This window comes from Malaclemys terrapin, chromosome 6 (assembly GCF_027887155.1).
Source record: "Malaclemys terrapin pileata isolate rMalTer1 chromosome 6, rMalTer1.hap1, whole genome shotgun sequence".
NCBI lineage: Eukaryota > Metazoa > Chordata > Testudines > Emydidae > Malaclemys > Malaclemys terrapin.
In genome coordinates, this window is record NC_071510.1 from 47327797 (window position 1) to 47350160 (window position 22364).

The window sequence follows — 22364 nt, forward strand, 5'->3', positions numbered from 1 at the left end:
AATCAAAATTCAACAATTATAGAATGCATATACCTGGAGGACAAGTGAAGGAGGAGAGTACAAAGAAGGAGCAGCACAACAGTGGTATCTAAGTTAGGATTATTTCTAAGATATCAGAGAAAAGAACTCTAGGGATTTGGGTACTTTTTAGTTTTCCCCTTTTAATGGTTCAAATCCTGTTGTTTTTCTTTTTCTCTTCCCTCTTTTTCCTTCTGGGGTTTATTTTAATTTTTCTCTGCACACTTCTGTCTTGCCCACCTTTTCGCTCACAACAACAAAAAGCTTTTATAGTTAATTAGATGCACTCACTGGTAGAATAATTTTAGAAAACAGTATGTAGGTGTCTTGGACCTATTTTTCCCAATGTATATTATAACAGTGTTTTTTAGATTTTTCCTAGTTGTTCCTATGTGAACTCTCTATTAACTCTTACCTTGCCACTGTCTGCTCCCTGTTTTGCCAGTGATCTCTGGGTTCATAGAAGAGCTTGTCTCCATTACCAAATTGCATCAGTATAATTTAAATTGGCTTTTAAACCATTATGGTTAAACTGGGGCAAAAGGCTCTGTGGAGACTCTTCTTTTGGTATAAAAATGGCTTATTTTGGTTTAGTTACACCTGTTCCTTAATTGACTTGAGCCAAACCAAAATAAGCTACCCTTAAACCAAAATATGTGTCTCTAAAATTAAATGCCTCCCTCATTTATACTGGTGCAACTTTTTCACATAGTCAAGCCCTAAGTAACATTCATGTTGAAATTAGCAGGGATAAAATATATTACCTGACCTTTAACTTCACCTCTTCTATGATGTACACATCATAATTTTAGAAGACAACGTTTTTTCTTTTCTAGGAAAAACTCTTTACTTGAATCTAAAAAGTCAGGAGGAAAAATTATTTCCAATGGCTGCGAAAGGTTGGGAAAATATTTTTCCAGTTGCAAAATTATGGGCATAAACCCAGGACCAATGTAGGGTCTTCATTGTATTCATATATATTTGTAACTTGTTTAGTGTGAGCCTACTCCTATTGAAATCAATGGCAAAATTCATATAGGATAGGCCCTATATGTGTGCATTATTTTCTGGAGTTGATCTTGTTCGCATAGGCATTAAAGAAGATCCTACTCATCTGAATTATACTATTCATCCTTACAAACTCAAGCATTACTCTTGGGCCAGAAGTTCTAAAAATGGCCTCTAAATTTACATGCATAATTTACAACTTTAGTCATTTGCCTATGCAAAGATGCCTACTCATTTCCAAGTGCAAGTAGGACTGTTTTAGTACAAAAATCAAATGGGTTTCCATCTGATTTGCGTGTATTCAAATGTTATTTACATGTATGAAATGTGTGCACTAATTTGGAGGTTGGAGTGAGTCTCCTTTTAAAATATAAGACTTTAAGTTTTTGAGTTCTGTTATTTGGATTCATAGAAACTCTTTATCTGCACTATTTCAGGATAAAACAAGAATGGGACTTTGTACTAGAGTGCAGAAAGAAAGGCATTCCACAATCTGCATACCTAAAGAATGGTTTCATAGATACCACTGTGAAGGTCTTGGATAAAACTGAGAAGAACTCTCAGCTCTGTAAGAAGAGAACTTTGTCAGATGAAACAGTCAAAGAAAGAAGCAAGTTTATTTTTCAACTTTCTGGAGATCACTGGATGGTAAGCTTAGGCTGAGCCTTTTTCTGCAATATTTGGCTGATTAGCATGGCACATTTTTTTTCCTAACAAAACATTTTATGCCAAAGCCTGACATGCTAGTCCATTCTGAGTAGTTTTCTACTGCATTAGAAGTGACAATAATATTACCTTCCTTTCTTGTTATAAGGTAATAACATTTTTAGTTTTAAAATATATTTGTGATGGGTTGGATCACAAAAACCCCCTTGGGGCTGCCACTGATGTGCCAAGACTACTTCTGCCCCTGCTTTCCCTGCCAGCTTGGGACTCCAGCACCCTGTCTTGTTGAGCCAGACATGCCAGTCTGCTCCAGCACAGACCCAGGGTCTAAACCACGTGCCCCAAAGCTGCAGATTTAACTGAAAGCAGCTTAGGAAGTGTTCCTGTCTTTAACACTCAGATGCCCAACTCCCAGTGGGGTTCAAACCCCAAATAAATCTGTTTTACCCTGTATAAAGCTTATACAGGGTAAACTCATAAATTGTTCACCCTCTATAACACTGATAGAGAGATATGCTCAGCTGTTTGCTCCTCCTCCCCCCAGGTATTAGTACATACTCTGAGTTAAATAATAAGTAAAAAGTGATTTTATTAAATACAGAAAGTAGGATTTAAGTGGTTCCAAGTAGTAACAGACAGAACAAAGTGAATTACCAAGCAAAATAAAATAAAACACGCAAGTCTAAGCCTAGTATAGTAATAAAACTGAATACAGATAAAATCTCACCCTCAGAGATGTTTCAATAAGTTTCTTTCACAGACTGGATGCCTTCCTAGTCTGGGCACAATCCTTTCCCCTGGTCCAGCACTTGTTCCAGCTCAGGTGGTAGCTAGGGGATTTCTCATGATGGCTGCCCCATTTGTTCTGTTCCACCCACTTATATATCTTTTGCATAAGGCAGGAATCCTTTGTCCCTCTGGGTTTCCACCCCTCCTTCTCAATGGAAATGCACCAGGTTAAAGATGGATTCCAATTCAGGTGACATGATCACATGTCACTGACAGACTTCATTGCCCACTTGCCAGCACCGCACGTATACAGGAAGATTTACAAGCAAAACAGAGCCATCTACAGTCAATTGTCCTGGTTAATGGGAGCCATTAAGATTCCAAACCACCATTAATGGCCCACACTTTGCATAACTCATAGGACATCAGAGTTATATTTCATATTTCTAGTTTCAGATACAAGAGTGATACATTTATACAATAGGATGACCACACTCAGTAGATTATACCTTACAAGAGACCTTTTGCATGAAGCATATTTTAGTTACATTATTTTCACACTCATCATATAATCATTATGATTTTCATAAAATCATATAGAGTGCAGTGTCACAATGTTGATCATTAATTCTGCACTGATGTGTGTAATGTAGTCCTCTGGAAAGCTTGGTATTAAACCATCACAATACAATGGGATTGTTCCCTAGTTCCACCTATGGTGCAAAGGAGACGGCAGTAACGATATCAGCTTAGGTTGGCTTGTCAATCACTTTTAAAATACCCAGAGGTTTGCTTGCATTCCTTGATGGTTCAGAGACAAATTTTGTTCTGTATTTGTTTAAAACAAAATGATAAGTAAAACTTACCAGTCATGGAGTAGTAGAAATAACACTTGGCATTGCTTTTCATGATACTTAAGTTTAGAAGTGAGATCAGGAGTCCACTTCCTCAACTGATGCCGGTCAATTAGTAGTGGAGTTGGTTTCTAGAGAAATAAAAGTGTTCTGAAGCATATCCTGTTTTTACAATCAGAGATAATTCTTTATGTGTGTATTATGAGAAAAGGGGGGAAATCATAAAGCTACTCAGAGAGTAGCTTTTGTCTGCCTAGCTGTTTAACTAGGGGCATGTCTATACTACTGCAGCAAGAGCCGCACAGCTACAGTGTAGATTGACCTTGAATCTGTGGAATTCCTACAGAAATGAAGGAGCATCACAAACTTCATCACCTTCTGCTATAAGAGCAAGGCATGCTTCTTTGACCTTGCCTTCTGTGATATAAACATATGGCAGCATCTACAGTTAAAAACCCTCCAACAAACCCTAATAAAACAAAGCACTTCACTGTACCCACTATTCTCTCCCTGGGGAGAGCATGAAAGAGAGAGTTAACCATACATGACAGATGTTAGTCATAATGTAATGCACTACTGGAAGGTGCTGAGCTATTAAGTTGATGAGGGTGGTAAAAGAACATGTATATATTAATTTCTGGAACCACAGTTTGGGTTGTAATGTAGATTTCCAGTTCACAGATAGAGCTAACCTGGCAGCAAACAGTAAGTATTGAGTAGTCCTGGGACAGTGGATCTAGTGTATTGGTCTACAAAACTTTTTCCAAGTAGTGTCATTTGAATCTTCCAGGTTAGTGGGGTGTCCATTATATGGAAATATGTCCATCTAGAACTCCACCAGAGAGGTCCTTTGGGGCCATCTGCCTGTCCCAAGTCAGGATAAAGGAGGAGGGTTGGGCGTGGGGCTAGCAACTCCACCCCGTAAAAAAATTAATTTGCTACAGAAACGCCAACAATAGAGATAACAGAGACTTTTAGCCTGGAAAAAGAAGGGCCTTCAACTCGAAGACGCATGACACTGGGTGGTGAAAGTCGTGAGGAAACCACTAAGCCGATTACCCTTCTTGCAACTAGGAGGATTACCATCGGTACATGGAACGTGAGGACCATGTACGAGTCAAGAAAGATGGTGCAGGTCGCAGCAGAGATGAGGAGCAACAAACACACTACGCCAAGAAACACCTGGCGACGCGACCTTCAGGCTGATAGCATAAAAATGGGCTATACCTGGAACCATCTAGAGCAAATTTCCCAGGATAGAGGACTCTGGAGATCTGTGGTTGGCGGCCCATACCCCGATTGGGGTGACGGGCATGAGTGAGTGAGTGATGTCCATCCAGGAATTAACTATTATAGGGTGTACTTGCCAAATAGGAAAGAAAACTTCTATGCCAGAATAACATCAGAATTTATGGAGTCACTCTCTCTCTCATTTGTCCTCCCATTGCATGACTCTTCTCTCTGCAGCTCCTTCAGAGATCTCCCTTTATAATGCAATTCCCTCTCCATGTTGTTTATCCTTATCTGCCCTTAGAGAATCTCCCAAGTGAACCCTTGATGAAAAAATAATCTTGTAGTGCTTTTAGACTCTTAACCACATGTGTCTGAATCAGCTACCTAGCAGAGAATGACAACCATTGATAAAGCTCTTAGCTGAGATTCGTTGTGATTTTACCACAAACGTGTACCAACTGAATTAAATAAGTTCTTCAGAGAAAGCTTTAGCTACTGCAGATGGGTGAAGGCTGTAAAAAAAACCCAATGCCATGAATATTTATTTGAATTATTAAATGAATTTACTTTGACTAGCTTCTTGCCATTTAAGTGTTTCATTCATTAGTTATTCACAGAAAGCAGTTTACCGTCAAGAATGTTCGTGGAATCAGCAAATTTTAAGTGAATGTTGGAAAATTTTCAGGAAAAACAACTTTTGAATTTGTGACTGTCAGCATTAGCACTAGAAAAAGTGCCTATACTTATCCAGTCACGCAGTCAGAGAACTGAAAAACACCTTGGACCAGATCTTGGCTATATTGCTTTATGCCAGCTGGGGATCTTGACCCTCATTTCCAGCAGTACATGTCCAATAAAAAAGCTTGAATATCAAATGCATTCAACAAACTCCTTGCTAATGAACTACAGTAAAACAATTATTTATGATCAAATCATGACCTCAGGTACAATTAATGAAGATTAAAATACATGGTTTCAGAGTAACAGCCATGTTAGTCTGTATCCGCAAAAAGAAGAACAGGAGTACTTGTGGCACCTTAGAGACTAACAAATTTATTAGAAATGAAATTCACAGAAAAAAATAATTTATTGCAAATTATTCTCTCAGTTTTACTCTGTGAATTTCAGTTACTTTGTGGCTCAGTAAGGAGGCTACTTCCATTTGTTATTCCAAACCTGCTGGTGACAGTGAGTTATGTGTTTGCCATAATAAGTCAAGTTTCTTTATGTGAAATAACCACACCAGAGGGGACAAATTCTGTCGCATCATTATATCATTATGCATTATACACCCCCAGATGTTTTATGAGATCATGAAGAACCTGCCCTGGTTAGGGAGTAGAGATGGGTCTGAGTCTTAAAGTTTGGAACCAGCTCCAAACTTTCTCAAAACTAAGGGAGGTATTTGATTCCAGGCTGTTGATTTGGCCCATTGCAGATAGAGTGGTAAGTTTGGATTGAGATCAGAATCTGAACTTCTCTAAAAATTGAGTGTTTGGAGTCCAGAGTTTTGGTTCAGAAACATCTCTAGTAGGTAGATTCTGTTCTCACTGGTAATACTTAAATAAGTGGTGGGTACCTTGGTATATTGCCTTTAAATAGTTTTTCAAAATCAAGATATTTTGTGATATCGTTTTACTCTTAGAGGCTAAAACTCAACATTTTCCAAGTGGCATTCTTCATGGAGTAATTTATCAGCTGCTTGCCAGCTTTAATTCAGTGGCTGAAGATTACAAAAAAACCACCAGGGAATTGAAGAGGAAAGCAAAAATATAAAGCCTGTTTAAATTTCAGTTCCTACTACTCACTGGTTTAGCAACACAGATATATGTATTGAAAGAGGGAATATCCTGAAAAAATGGCACACTATAGAAAAACATTAGGTTGTTTATCTCATATAATACTGGGTATAAAGAAAGATTGTCAGAGAAAACTTGGAAGTCTAGACAATTGATATAAATTCAGACCTTGTGTGAGTGGGTTCAATTCCACTGCAATCAGATTTGAATTTGGCCTGATTACTGTACCAAAAGTCCAGAAAGAATATCTTGTTACTGGAATTGTTGATTAATCACACTTAACTCATGTGATTAACTAAAAAAATTAATCGCAATTAAAACAATTAATTTTTAACAGTTTTAATTGCACTGTTAAACAATAGAATACCAATTGAAATTTATGAAATATTTTGGATGTTTTTCTACATTTTCATATATATTGTATTCTGTGTTGTAATTGAAAACAAAGTGTATATTATTTTTGAGTATAAATATTTGCATTGTAAAAATGATAAACAAAAGAAATAGTATTTATATACAAGTACTGTAGTGCAATCTCTTTGTCATGAAAGTGCAACTTACAAATGTAGATTTTTTTTGTTATATAACTGCACTCCAAAACAAAATAATGTAAAACTTTGGAGCCTACAAGTCCACTCAGTCCTACTTCTTGTTCATCCAATGGCTAAGACAAACAAGTTTGTTTACATTTACAGGAGATAATTCTGCCCTCTTCTTATTTACAATGTCACCAGACAGTAAGAACAGACATTTGCATGGCATTTTGTAGCCAGCATTACAAGGTATTTATGTGCCAGATATGCTAAATATTCGTATGCCCCTTCATGCTTTGGCCACCATTCCAGAGGACATGCTTCCACGCTGATGACACTCTTAAAAAAAATAATGCGTTAATTAAATTTGTGACTGAACTCCTTGGGGGGAGAATTCTATGTCCCTTGCTTTGTTTCACCCATATTTTGCCATATATTTCATGTTACAGCAGTCTTGGATGATGACCCAGCACGTTGTTCATTTTAAGAACACTTTCACTGCAGATTTGACAAAACGCAAAGAAGGTATTAATGTGAGATTTTTAAACATAGCTACAGCACTTGACCCAAGGTTTAAGAATCTGAAGTGTCTTCCAAAATCTGAGAGGAATGAGATGTGGAACATGCTTTCAGAAGTCTTAAAAGAGCAACACTCTGATGCGGAAACTACAGAACCCGAACCACCAAAAAAGAAAATCAACCGTGTTCTGGTGGCATCTGACTCAGATAATGAAAATGAACATGTGTCAGTCTTCATTGCTTTGGATTGTTATCAAATAGAACCCGTCATCAGCATGGACGCATGTCCCCTGGTATGGTGGTTGAAGCATGAAGGGACATATAACTCTTTAGCGCATCTGGCACATAAATATCTTGCAATACTGGCTACAACAGTGCCATGAGAACACCTGTTCTCACGTTCAGGTGACATTGTAAACAAGAAGCGGACAGCATTATCTCCTGCAAATGTAAACAACAAGTAGGACTGAGTGGACTTGCAGGCTCTAAAATTTTACATTGTTTTATTTTTAAATGCTGGGGTTTTTGTACATAATTCTACATTTGTAAGTTCAACTTTCATGATAAAGGTATTGCACTACAGTACTTGTAGTAGATAAGTTGAAAAATACTATTTCTTTTGTTTTTTTTTACAGTGAAAGTATTTGTAATAAAAATAAATATAGAGTGGGCACTGTATACTTTGTATTCTGTGTTGTAATTGAAATCAATATATTTAAAAATGTAGAAATCATCCAAAAATATTTAAATAAATGGTATTCTATTATTGTTTAACAGTGTGATAAATCACGATTAATTTTTTTAATCGCTTGAGAGCCGTACTTGATACTAATATAGCAATCCTTAGTTCTTAACGAAACATAAGTAAAATTTTCTAAGCCTTTCAGATTGATTCCAGACAATGGAATAAATCCCTAAATTGTTATTTATTCATTCCCAAAGTTATGAAGGAGTCAGATGGCTGGGATCTGTGTCTGAGATAGCAGAGAAAAGCCCAGCACGTTGGATCAGTCTCTCTCTAACAAAGAAAAAGGTTTTGCATGATTATCTTTTTACTTATGGAGAACACCCAGGATGAAATCCTGGCCTCAGTGAAGCTGATGGGAATTTTGCCATGTGTTTCCAATAGGACCAGGATTTCACCCTCAGTGCTCACTTTGGAATAACAGATGTTAGGGGAATGTGTACAAGATGGAAAGAAATGGCAGACCAGTGAAGGGACAGCAATAGAGCTAGATCACGGCAGAGCCAGGGAACAAGGAAGTGTAATGTGCTTTCTCTCTGCCGTCCACTCTTCCAAGGAGCAGCTACCTGAACCTTGCCTCTGGGGTAGGAGGAGAGCATGCCAAAGACTGTCCCTCCCTAGCAAGTGGGAATGAAGTGGATGAGGAGAGGAGTGTGCACCAGTCAGTGGGGGAAGAGAAATACCTTGGGTTTGGTAAAGGGATAATGCAACGTCCATCTAACCCTCATGCCAAAGTGGAGCTCTGAAGGAATTGTGACTAAATGGAGTGTCTCTAATCTATCTAGTTACTTACATGGCCCTTATTACCATCCTATCTGAACACCTCATAGTTTTTATCTTCACAACACCCCAGTGAGGTAAGGAAGTGCTAATATCTCCATTTTACAGATGGGAAACTGAGACACAGAAAGGCTAAGTGACTTGCCCACAGTCACATGTGGTAGAGAAGGCCTTTGAACCTGCATCTTGTAAGTCCTAGGTTAGCCCCTTAAGTACTGGGCCACCCCGCCACTTCCTCCCTGACTACCAATTCCTTCTCAGAGCTCCTCCTTGGCTGGTACAAGTATGTGTTACCCCATAGGTTGAAGCTTCAAGTTAAGTCTCAGTTTAGCCCGTAATGGTGGGGAAAATCAAGAATGAGATGAAAGAAAGCAGTCATAGTTTGAACCTTTATGATTTATTTATTTATAATAGATGTAAAAATAAGTACTGCACATTTGGAAGGGTCGGGGGGAAGGAAAGGGTGGGGTAATCTTCCACAAGAATTTAGAAAGATTGCTCATTACCAGCCTTAAGGCAATTCAGGCATTTTATTTTTTAACTACCATAAACTGACAAATATATAAAATGGGTCAAAATATGATATATACTTCCTTGGCAAATAAAGCCAAAAATGAAATAATCCATATCAAAAAGAGAAGGGAAAAAAAAAAAGAATTACATACAGACTCAATGTCTGCAGATTTATATATATATGAAGTCATGGAATTAGAACTAGCATTAAATTATTCTTTAAAAAAATCCCAGTGGTCAGCATTTGAATGTCTGTTTCAATGTACTGCTAATCAAGTTAAGAGGAATGATTTAGCTGTACATAAGTAGCACTATTACTGGTGCTTAATTAAGAGGAACCTATTAAAATATGTCACCGTATTAATATTTTTGGGGAAACTAACAAATCTAAAGAAAAACTGAGGTTCCTGATCTTAAAAACAAGTTAAAATTGTGGCCTTCGCAGTTAAAGTTGCCTTTGTAATGTAAAATTCTAAAAGAACAAAACAAAACCCACACACAAAGATTTAAAGGGAGTAAAGGTGGAAACTATTAAAACTCATTTTATGAGGCAGAGTTACTGCTGCAGAGATGGTAATGGCGCCTCAGCTAGATTATTTATTTCAGATGTTACCACTGCAGAATGATATAAAACCTAGCAGTAAGATTGCTAGATGATATGCTACTTTACAAAAATAGGGTCTAAAATTACCTAATTTTCATCTTTATCAACTGATTTCTATCTGACCCAAGTTTAGGGCATTTGTTGCATAATTCAAACCATGAAAAGTTGGTCAGAATTGAAAACCAATTAACTAAAACAATTTAGTATGAATTCAAAGGCTTAAAAAACCTGCACTCCCCATCATTCAAAACGCCTGAAACACATGGGTTAATCTGAATGGAGTTTTGAAAATTACCCCAGTAGCAAATTCTTTCCCAAGTATTTGAAATAATTCTAGAAATTGGCAAGGCAAAAATTGTTTCTAATTAATGAGCTGTTTAAAGACACTATTTCCATGCTTCCTGGAGCCAAAAGAAAGATCCGGGGATAACATTTTCAAAAGCACTTAAGTGATTTAGGAGTCCTATTTCAGAAAGTGAAAGTCAATGGGACTTGGGCTCCTAAGTGCCCAGGTCACTTTTTGAAAATGGGATTTAGACTTCCCAGGCACTTAGACACTTCTGAAAATTTGACCCAGTGTTGCTATGTCGCTATATGACCAAGTTAAAAAGAGTTTGCACTCTTCAGTCTCAGTGGGTATGTCTACATAGCAATTAGAGACCCACAGCTGGCCTGTGCCAGCTGACTCTGGCTGCAGGGCTCTTTAATTGTGGTGTAGATGTTGGAGCTCAGGCTGGTGCCCAAACTCTGACCTTCCCCCTCGCAGGGTCCTAGAGCCCAAACTGTAGCCTGAGCCCAAAAGTCTACACTACAATTACATAGCCCCTTAGCCTGACACCTGCAAGCCTGAGTCAGCATAGTCCAGCCACAGGTTTTTAATGGCAGTGTAGACATACCCTATATTCCTTCTCAGCAGGAGACAAATTTGGAAACATTGATAAATGCTAAAAGGCAGATTTCAAAGGACCAGACTATTCTGGACCTGATTCGACAAAACACTTAAGCACATGCTGAAATCAATAAGACTTAAGCATGTGTTTTGCTAAATGAGCATGAGATTACTCATGTGCTGATAGATAAGCATCTACTTATATGATTTGCTTAATTTGTGGCCTCTATGACTAAACTTATTTGAGTTCAAGACTGAAGAAACCCAACATCCAAACTAGCATGAGAATATTAAATATTTTTATAGTGAAAAGTAAGGGAGCAACTTGCTATGCTTAAATTTGGAGGCATATAGGAATGCAAACTTTATTAATTCTACAGTTTAGTGAGGCCAAAGTTGTCAAATCTGGGTTCCTAACATTAGATGCCTAATTGTGTAAATAACGGTTTGCCTATATAGAGGTAATGCACTCTATATAGAGGTAATGCACTCTATATAGGTGTGATTACTAAAGCAAACTAATGTGTTGTACATTAATTGGTCCATGTAGACCCTGCTGAAATGCATCCATTCTTTTTCTGTTGTTTGTGAATAAAGTCTTAGTGAGATGCTTTGGGAATAAGTCCACTGCTTTTGCCCTTTCTCCAAGACAAATTGAATATTAATACAGTGGGTTTGTTGAGAATACCCACAGCCTTATTTAGGCAACATTCACAGTAAATAACCATCAACATATGCAGAAATAACTCTCCTTCCCCTCCTTCCCCAGTCTAAGGTCATCACCTTCACTGACTTCTCATAGTGACTTTGGTCAGTCCTGTATCCTGGGTGAGTCTTGGCCTTCCCTACTTGTGGGGAAGTCCTTGGTTTGTGTCACACTCCGTGCCTTGCTGGTTATGGTAGCACTTAAGCCTTCCATAAGAAGGTCCTGTTGAATTCCAACAAGTGAGCCTAATTTTGCCATCAGTTTTCTGCATAGAGAAGTCTAATTGAAGTCACTGGGAGTTGTGTGTGTATACTAAAAGGCAAAATATATGTGTATACTAAAAGACCCAGTGGCTTTAGATGGTGATCTGTCTGCACTCCTTTGAAATCTTTTCAACACCTTTGATTATAACTGCTTTGCAAAGACAATATTTACCATCCTGTTGCAATAAATTGTAAATGATGTGCACTATGCACTGCAGCCCTATTTACCAAATACACTTTGGTACCTGGATAGGATGGTTGAAAACGATCACTGGCTGGACAGGACCCACAGTCCAGGCTGACTGTTGTAAACCAATTTAGGTAGCAGTGAGCAGTGGCAATGCTCCTCCTTGAAGGCAAACTCCTGGAAGGGATGTTAGCAAAGTACCATCCTACCCCAAGACAACCAAAGGGAAATTAAGAGGATAGATGTTAGCCTGGCTTTAATTCAGAAATATGGAAAAATAAAACACTAGCCAAATACTCTTGATTTATGTAATCTTATTTCATTACAGGAATTTCCAGATTCATTGAAAGAACAGACACATCTAAAAGAATGGCATATCTACAAAACACAGATACAAACCATTCCAGCCTACATTGCCCTGTTTCAAGAGCTGAAAGTATTGGAGTTATCAAATAACCAGATCACACATCTTCCAGTTGAAATTGGTATGTTGATTTGGATTTAGCTATTTAATTTTATGGTTAAATGTGCAAACACATGGTGGTCAATTGGCATGAAGCTACGAGTAAATATAGACCAACCCAGTCCCAAAGCCTATTGTCTCTACCGTTTTCAGCAAGTAGTTATGCCTTGATGTTTACTGTTTTTCAGATACTTTATATGTACTGAATCATGAATGATATTTTGCAGTCAAACCTGGCCAAAATATAAGAGAAAATGACACTCACCTATTGTTAGGCAGTGACTTTGGTTTCTATGGTGCCATTGTTTGTTTTTAAGTTCTACTTAAGTAGGGTTACCATACGTCCGGATTTTCCCGGACATGTCTGGCTTTTTGGGCCTCAAATCCCCATCCGGGGGGAAATCCCAAAAAGTCGGACATGTCCGGGAAAAGAGGGAGAGACTGGCGGTGCTCGACCGGGGGCTGGAGCCGCTGGGCCTGGCAGTTCTCGGCCGGGGGCCGGGGCTGGGGCCGGTGGTGTGGAGCTGGGGACCGGCAGTGCTCGGCCGGCGGTGCGGAGCCGGGGGCCGGGGCCGGGGCCGGGGCCGGGCGGTGCTCGGCCGGGGGCTGGTGGTGCCGGGCCGGGCGGTGCTCGGCTGTGGCCGGCGGTGCGGAGCTGGGGGCCGGGGCCGGGCGGTGCTCGGCCGGGGGCCGGGGGCTGGAGCCGGCGGTACGGGGCTGGGGTCGGGGGCTGGGCGGTGCTCAGCAGGGTGCGGCGGTGCTTGGCCCGGGGCTGGGGGCTGGAGCCGGCAGTGTGGGGCCGGGGTCGGGGGCCGGCGGTGCTCAGCCGGGGGCCGGCGCCCCAGGACCTGAGCCAAGCCGGGCAGGAGACGCCGGGGCCAGAGCCTCTTGGCCTGGGCCGGCCAACCGCCGGAGGGAGCCGCTCGGCCGGTGGGGCTGAACTGGGCCGTGCCCCCCACCCCAGCTTGCCTGCTGCTTCAGGCTTCCCGCGAATCAAATGTTCGCAGGAAGCAGGGGAGGGGGAGGAGCGGGGGGGGCGAAGCATACAGGGGAGGGGGTGGAGTTGGGGCGGGGCCGGGAAGGGCGGGGAAGGGGCGGAGTTGGGGCGGGACCGGGGCCCGTGGAGTGTCCTCTTTTTGGACACTTAAAATATGGTAACCCTATACTTAAGAATGGACAGCATTTTATGGCCCATTGTTAGATTATCAACAATGAGAACAACATCACAGAACACCAACCTGAAACACACAAGTTAAAGCACGTGTGCGCGCGCACACACACACACACACAAATTAAAATAAATAAATAAAAATTCATATACTAGCAATGGGGAAACCCACAACATATAATTTTGGATAAAATGCCTTCTTTTAATCCATCCATTTCACCTCAGTAGTGAAGGGGTCTTAAAAAAAGGGCTGTTTCCAATCCAGGCAACCAGAGGTTTTGCTAAAGACAGAATTTAATTCTTAACTCTTATATAGTCTGGCTTTTATTATTTAAATTTAAACAAATGCTCATACTATTTGGCCTTTTAGTGGTTTACAGTGGTCTCTCAAATTTGTATTTTGTTTTGAAAGATTCTACCAGTTTGAGAGAGCTTTGTTATACTTAAAATGAGGAATATTGCTGGAATTTGTACTACCAAAGTAGAAAAAACCCTCTGTGCAGCTGTAAACCACACTAACACAATAGGGCTATTGCCCTACTCTAGTGCCTAAGCCAGGCAGAGAGATTTGAGTCTGCTATTGCTACCTACTCTTTTGGCAGTAGAGATTCTTGCTTTGAGATCGAGAAGTCCCAGGTCCATGCCCTGCAGATGACCCAACTGGGGTGTCAGTATATATATCTATATACAATGCCAGTATATTCATTCAAGTAAAGATATGAAAAAGAAAAAAGACTTAAAAAATGAAACCGCCCTCTTTTCAACTATCCCAGAATCTTACGCAATAACTTTTCTGGAAACACTGCAGCGGAGCTGCTGTAGCGCTTCATTCATTCATTCATTCATTCATTCATTCAAGACATTCAATACAGTGATGTGAGGGGTTCTCCCGTCAAGGGAGTTAATCCGTTTCCCCAAGAATTCTTCTATTGACCTAGCACTGTCTACACTGGGAGTTAGGTTGGCATAGTCATTTTGCTCAGGGGTGTGGATTTTTCACACCTCTGAGCAATGTAGCTGTGTCAACATAACTTTTTAGTGTAGACCTGGCCTTAGCTTTTATTTCTATTTCTTTTAGTTAGAGACTTGGTACTTGGAGTTCACTGCCACATTTGGCTTTCCCAGATGGTAGATTAACAGTGATACTTTTGATTTATTTGTTTACTTACGTTGTATTTTATACAGATAATTGCCCACTGAGATAAAAAAATATTTTATAGGGGCATTCCGGTGGCTAAATAGTGTAACAAATTGTAAACAAGACATAACGAGGAGATTATGAACATAAAATAAACACTCACAGTCTGGCTATTTTATCTGTTCTTTAACCTTAGAACTGACATAGGCCAGTGGGCGTAATTGGCGGAAACATTCCACAATGCGGCAGTAGGGAATGGGGGGAAACATGATTCCAAAATTAGATTCTATGTGAGGTAATATGAAAAAAATGGCTAACCAGAGTTGTCTTAAATTAACTAAAGACAGGACTGCCTAGACTATTGTGTGCCATATTAAAAAATTACCACTGCTTGACCATTTGAAGCAGGTAAAGGCCATTACAGTTTCTTCAGTCTCTGGTGATACTGGATATTAAGAAAGGAGTCAGTCCTGCCAATCAAAGCTGATTAACAAAATAATAACATTTGTTTCAAGGAATAAAGACATAAAACTAGGTATTACTGGCATGACCTGTTCTCTACAGAAGGATGATTTTGAAGCCATTCAAGACCTAGCTCGGTAAATGAGGATAAAAAGTTTCAGATTTGTTTGCTACCAATCACTTATCTTTTTTTAAAAATATCCATACATTCATTGGACTAAATTTTACCTATGATAATTTTCATGCATCTCCCACTGAAAGAATTATTTTGGGGAAGGTCTATGACCTGTGTTATACAGGAGGCCAGTCCAGATGATCACAATGATCCCTTCTGGCCTTTGAATCTATGAATAGCAGCTGGAGTTTCTCTGCTCTATGGGTGAAATTCAGCCCTGTGTGTAGGGACTGTGTGGGGTTTATAATTACCAATTAAGTTCTGTTTTGTGTTTTTTCAATGGTGCTTAGCTTTGTGTAGTCTCACTGCATAATGTTGAGTTTTGAAGGTTTGGGGCCCTACTATGCCAGTGTGAGGTTCTCCACACCACATAAGCCCTGTGCTGAGAGGAATTGCCTGCACAGCAGACAAAGAAGGGTGTCTTCACAACCCTTACCTGCAGTGGAAAAGTCTACAGGTCAACTGTGCATAAGTTGGTCTTGAAAGCCGTGATAATGGATGGGCTGTGGGTCCCAGCTATCCAAATCTTGTGGTGTAATTTTCTGTGACATAAGGGCCTGATCTACAGCCCATTAAAGTCAATGGGAGTATTTGGGTCCCTTTGTATCAGGTGGCTCACGAGAATGGGCTGCTGCTGCTATTTCAAGATATAGACTAGAATACCAGCTAAGGAGGTGGATTTCATTTCCCCAATACCTTTGCAATCTACCTGTGTAGAACTTGATTACTCAGGCTTTATGCAGGTGGAAAACTTTAAGCACAAGTCTTTCCATGATAACCTCTGTGCATATTGCCAGGTATAAACAGAAGGATGCCCTTGATAGTTGACTTCCTAAGGTGAGCCAGGCTGGCAGAGGGTCACTACTGAAGACCTCATAAACTAGATGGGATGGAGGTTTTGGGGGATATCTAGCCAAATTTTCACTTTACAGATTTTTTTGTTTAAAGCAAACCCCCAAGAATTTCCATACACAAAGCTGTATTTTGTTTTTGAAATAAAAGTTGTAGGATATTGTGTTGCATTATTTGAAAAGTACTATGTGGTCATATAATTAGAGTGTCTTTATGGGATTGTTGATAGTGTGTTCAACCTTAACTTTGGGATTGCCTGATTTTGAGCACTTAACTGTGAAACCTTGATGTTCTCTCCAATATAGGCTTGGTTTTTTTTTTTTTTTGATTGTACATGTAATCAGTTAGTTCAAGTCTAATCTAGAAAATGTACTTTAGTCTAAAAAGTCAGCTTGGCTTTTAAAGTTTCTTTGACTATTAACATGCTGGCTGAGACATCAGTTTGGAAACCACGTAAGCATGATCTTAACACCCATTGACTTAATGGGATGTACGTACGCTCTTAATCTCTTTGCTGAAGCAGGGCCTGAATGTGTTTATCCCGCTCTAATGGCTAGTCTGCTACCACCTAGTCAAGCTGCTCCTGCAGCTCATGTGGTGGAGAGTTGTGCTTTGGCATTGAAAGTCCTGGCTTAAATCCCTGCTGATGGATGACCCCTGGTAGGAGTTGTTCTTAGGGAAACAACTACTTCTTGCACCATTGAGCTGTTAAAAATAGCTCTCAATGACATTATTCCCTGTTGTTTATTCTGTTACTTTGACAAACATTCCGTCACTTGGTAGTAAGTTTAAAAGTGAAAACTTCCATTAAAGTGGCAGTTAAATTGATCATGCTGTTGGTGATATGTGAATTACAGACTTGTAAATCACAAATTATCATCTCCCTCACACACACACACACACACACACACACACACACACTCTTGTAGAAATCAGGGTGGGTTTTTTTTCCATTTCAGGTTGAGCAATCATGGGTACTGTATTTGCATAGATAATATCCTGTTTGGCAATATTAACTGTAGCATTACAAGAACATAGAAACTTGTTAAATCAGGGGTATTTTAAAAAGTAAATTAAATGGTAGCAAAATAACTTCTAGCAAGTATCAAGGTATCTTCATTAGGTTGGATTTAAGCCTTCTTGATGCTGCAACTTCAAGCTTGCTGTTTTATGCTCCTGTTGCAACTCCAGAAAACATGTGAATCATGGTGAATATTCTATACTCTGTAGCTTCATGATAATTGACAGTACCTTGCATAAACAGAATGAAACATGCTGCTACAGGAATAGCTTTAGAGAATTTTTTACAATATTCCCTCTTGATTGCAAATGCTTTGGCTTTTAAGTAATCTTTGCATCTGGAACTCCCCACTGGAATTCACTATGAACGTGATCCAAAGTCCACTGAAGCCAATGGAAAGACATCTGTTAGCTTCAATGATGAGACCACATGGCTCTGTCTAAACTAGAGTTTTATAGACATGTACTATGGATCCAGTTGTATAACACTCTGAGTGGGGAAAAAATAATGAATTACATTTTAAAATTGATTTCATAATACCTAAAATTCTCAGTGTGCTATCTCAGTGAGCTTCCAGAATTAAGCTGGGAACTCAACCCCTCTTTTCCAATGTTATATAGTCCAGAGGGGTTGCAGGATAGTAGATCTTAACTTTTTCACATGTTCAGTACTGAATATTGTCCAGAGGAGGGTAACATTTGAAGAAAAACTCCCATTTGGGGGAAGGTGGAAACATTTCTCTGGCAGGTTGACTTTTTAAAAAGTGGCAGTTGTTTGCAGCTGCTCAAAGATTTGGGATATTGTAATAAATACTGGGAGACATGGATTTATAGGCAGAGGGGAAGTGTGAGGTTACCATAAGATAATTTATCCCATGGCTGTCTCCTCCACATATGTGTTATATTCTATTTTATCTATCTGTCTAATCTATCTTTTAATTAGCTTAAGATATCAAGAAGGTGAATAATACACTAAAATGTAAAAAACCAAACAAATAACCCCCCTCTGCTTTCTAGACAACAAGGGACTTTGCCAAGGTCAATGAAAATAAATAAATAAAAATGTGCTTAATTACTTCCAAGGGCTTCAGATAGTGGCATTGTATAAATCAGAGCTCCCACTGTGAATTCTGACATGCACATGCCCCATTTATGTAACCTCTCTTTACTAAAAAGAACTGTATCTATTGATTTATCTTTTGGTTTTATGCGACCTCCCATCACTGTAGTATCTCAGAACGTTACAGATAAAATAATCTGGTAAAAAAAAAAAAAATCCCCTGGTGGACATATCCGGCTCTATTCTCCTTTTAAATAATAGGAAAATCTGGGTGGGGTGGGAAGAAAAAAGCTATATCAAATAGAAAGAATTTGCTGCATTTCTTAAAAGTGATTAGACTCTGGATTCCTCTAACCTTCTCCAGATGTTAATCTGACAGCTAGATCCCTTCCACTGAGAATGCTTTATCCCTGGTTTCCATATACTTTGTATTGGTCTTTGTGATCTCCATTGTCCCAGAAGAATGCAACTGTTTTGGTGGTCCACAGAGAGATTAGAGTTCGCATTCCATTTATCTGTTCAGAAAAAAAAAATCATAGTTAGATAAAGTTTATATGGAGCCTTGATCCATCAAATTCCCTCCTTCCAAAACAAATAAAACTAAAACCCCACATCTTCCTTCTCCTCACCACAGAGATTTCTTCCCACCACTCCTTGCACCTCTCTGACTCCTTGAACTTCCTCCTCAGTCCTCACAAATGGTCTCTTACTCCTAGTTCTTTTTCCCCAGGTGGAGTCTGTTTCCATCCTCCCAACCTACATGGACTTCCTCATCTTCCCCTTCCACACATTCTACTAGAGAGGGACTTCTAGGTTCTCTTTGACTCACTGTCATATCCGTAACCCTCTGACCCTAGATCCCCTATCCCAAAGATAATATCTCAATCTGTCCATGAAAAATAGTGCAATTGCAAACAGGATTGATACTGGCTTTCTGATTTATTAAATCCAAAATTTTAGATGTGGATACATAAAAACTGGACAAAGAACAAAATTTCACTAACCAAGGCCACATTGTTAAATAATAATAATGATAATTTTAAAAAATGGTAGTAGTTTCTGAAGCACCACCCACAACCCAGAAGCCTATTCGTTATGCCACAATCTGATGCCAAAGTAGATAGTTCAAAAAATTATAATCCCTCTCTTTTTCTGGGATGCTTTGATTAGCAGTGAAATAATGAACAATGTTGACATTTAAATTGTCATCAGTAAGCTACAGAGTTTATACCCCTTGAAATGAAACAAGGCCGGAATCACTGGTGTACCAGAGGGGATGAGGAAAAGAGACAATTTACCATTTAATGGACCAAAAGAAGCTCTTGTGTCCAGCTAATTTGACTATTTCGGACCAATGCAGACATCTGCTTTACAGTTTTCTGTAGGCTTATATGGGTGGAAGAACATTGGTGAAGAATACTGTCCTTAGGTGATAAAAACTACTTTATAATTTTGTCTGCTTTTACTCACTTAGCCATCCCCTTAGAAACTCTAATGCAGGCTTGTCTACCTCTTCAAGTGGCTTGGCAATCACTATTGTGCTGCTTTGCATATTAAAAATTAAAAGTTATAGGGTTTAATTACTGGGTTTAATTTTTTAAATAATGAGTTTAAAAAATCACAATGAGAATAAATGGTATCGTATGCAACAACTGTGATGGCATAGCAGGTTCTAATTAAAAATAAAATATTCTTAGACATGAAATTGCCAGGGAAACTATGGGTTTCATTACTGCTTTAACTGCCTCTGTTTGGAAAATACAAGAAGATGTTAGCTGTTTAATGCTCTAATTTATATTTTTTATGGAATGGAAAACTCAGTGCACTAGCCTCATAAAGAGACGTCAACCACAAAGCTGTACCAGCAGCAAGTTTATTATTGTGGGTTTTTTTAAATTGTGAATTTATGCTTGAGCACCATCTGACACATGTGGGGCCAAATCCTGATCCATTCCATGCAGCCAAAAAGGGGGAGTACCCCTATAGGACTACATACAGGGCTGCATTTCAGGCTGCTCAATCTTAAGGGTGGCTGGGCCTGATACGTAAGGTCTGGTTTTAGAGGGAAGGAAATACAAATACGGCAGTGCTTGTCCCCCTCATCCTGCTCAATCAGTAGGACAATTTTGTTAAGATTTCTCACTGTTGCTATCACCAGTTCAGCTTCACAAGTGGTAATGCTGCATTCTGAAGATCTACCCTGAGCAGGGTTAGACAACAAATGGCTTAATGGTCCCCTGAAGCCTGGTGTACGTTAACACTCCATCCACCAACGGAGCAGAAATGGTAGTAGGGATGGCGAGAAATGTTAGCAAAAATTTCCTGGCAGGAACCAAATTCTCCTCTGGTCTAAATGATTCCAACTGTTATTAACTTCAATGGGAGTTACTCCTGTTTAAAGCCAGGAAGTAATTGGGTCCATGTTGAAACAAATCTTTCCCATCAGACTCGATGTGTTCTTCCTCCACACATCTACAGCTCAATGATTTATTTTTGCTATAACAAGGTGATAAATTGATGTAAGATAGGCTAAATAGTACAAATAATACCTTCATTTCTCTAAATCATGTTACACTCGATAGGTTAACATTATATTTTGATGCACTTGTAAATAGGATAAGCGGTTCACACATTAACACCCTAACTACTGCTATTATCCTCTTGCACCAGCCAAATGAATCTTTTGCAATAATACTACACTGCCAAATCTATGTCTATTGTAGTCTAAAGGCTAATTCTTCTCTTGCCAGTTTAACTGAAACACCACTTAAGAGGAAAAAGGGAAAACAATAATTTCTTATGTGCATAGAGCTTAAATACTTACTCAGTTCTTTGTGAGGCAAAGCTTCACCGAAGGCAATGGGAGTTTTGCCTGAGTAAAAGAACTTAAATAAAAACTAAAGTCCAGGTCATGCCTCTTAGCTCAGTGAATCTGCCTCAGATGCCACAGAACAAGGGAGGGGGCTTCTATTTCCATAGAACCATCCTAGGCCCTGTCCCTGGGAGGGTTCACTGTGGATATGGGGCTCGGTAGCTGGGGAGAATGTAGGCCAGGGCAGGCTGACATGGAGGCAGGCCTCCATTGCATCCTTTCCTGCAATCTGTAGAGGCTCCCCTTACAGAGCAGATTAACTCCCCTGTGGCCTGGGGCTATTAGATTTTGTGGGGCCGCTGTATACAAGTCTTTTTCCTAGTTTAAAACAAAATGATCACAATTGTGGCATTGAGACTACTAATGCTATACTAAACTGGCCTTTTAATTAATATAAAGTCATTCTGTGGTTACATTTCAGTCTTAAAACATGTAGAATGCAGTTAAGTTAATTCAAAATAACCTACTTCTTACCTTAGAACAGTTGTTATATTAGTTTTGGCGCAGGAGGGGACTGCAGGCTGAGGCAGAGTGTTGGGGTGCAGGAGAGGGTGAGGGGTGCAGGCTCTGGGAGGGAGTTTGGTGCAGGAGGAGATTCTGACCTGGGGCAGGGGGTTGGATTGCAGGAGTGGGTGCGAGGTTCAGACTCCGGCCGGGAGGTGCTTACCACAGGCGGTTCTCAGCCGGCCGCACAGCAGAGCTCAGGCCATGGCCCCATGCCACTCTCGGAAGCGGCCAGCTGCAGGCACGTCTCTGCGGCCCGGATGGGGGAAGGGAGCTCCATGCACTGCCCCTGCTCCCAGCACCGTCTCCGCAGCTCCCATTGGCCAGGAATCCCCTGGCCCCACTGCCTAGGAGCCACTGCCAGAAGGATGTGCCGGTTGCTTTTGGGAGCCACCCCAGGTAAGCACTGCCTGGCCGGAGCCCGCACCCCTCACCCCCTCCTGCATCCAACCCCGCTGCCCGAGCCCAGAGCCCGTACCCCCACACACACCCAAACTCCCTCGCATAGTCTGCACCCCGCACCCCCCCCACAGGTTGGGGTGCAGGAGAGGGTGCGGGATGTGGGCTCTGGGAGGGACTTTGGGTGTGGGGTGTGCGCACTGGG

The 22364-nt window shown here is 40.2% G+C and overlaps 1 protein-coding gene across 1 annotated transcript in view; it reads left to right on the forward strand.

The window, feature by feature from the left end:
* The window catches only part of LRRC2 (leucine rich repeat containing 2), a 73385-nt gene that overhangs the window by 18097 nt on the left and 32924 nt on the right, over positions 1-22364 (forward strand). The window contains exons 3-4 of the mRNA XM_054032249.1: positions 1464-1674; positions 12375-12531. Coding sequence (XP_053888224.1) covers positions 1464-1674; positions 12375-12531 — 368 coding nt within the window. The remainder of the gene's footprint in view (positions 1-1463; positions 1675-12374; positions 12532-22364) is intronic.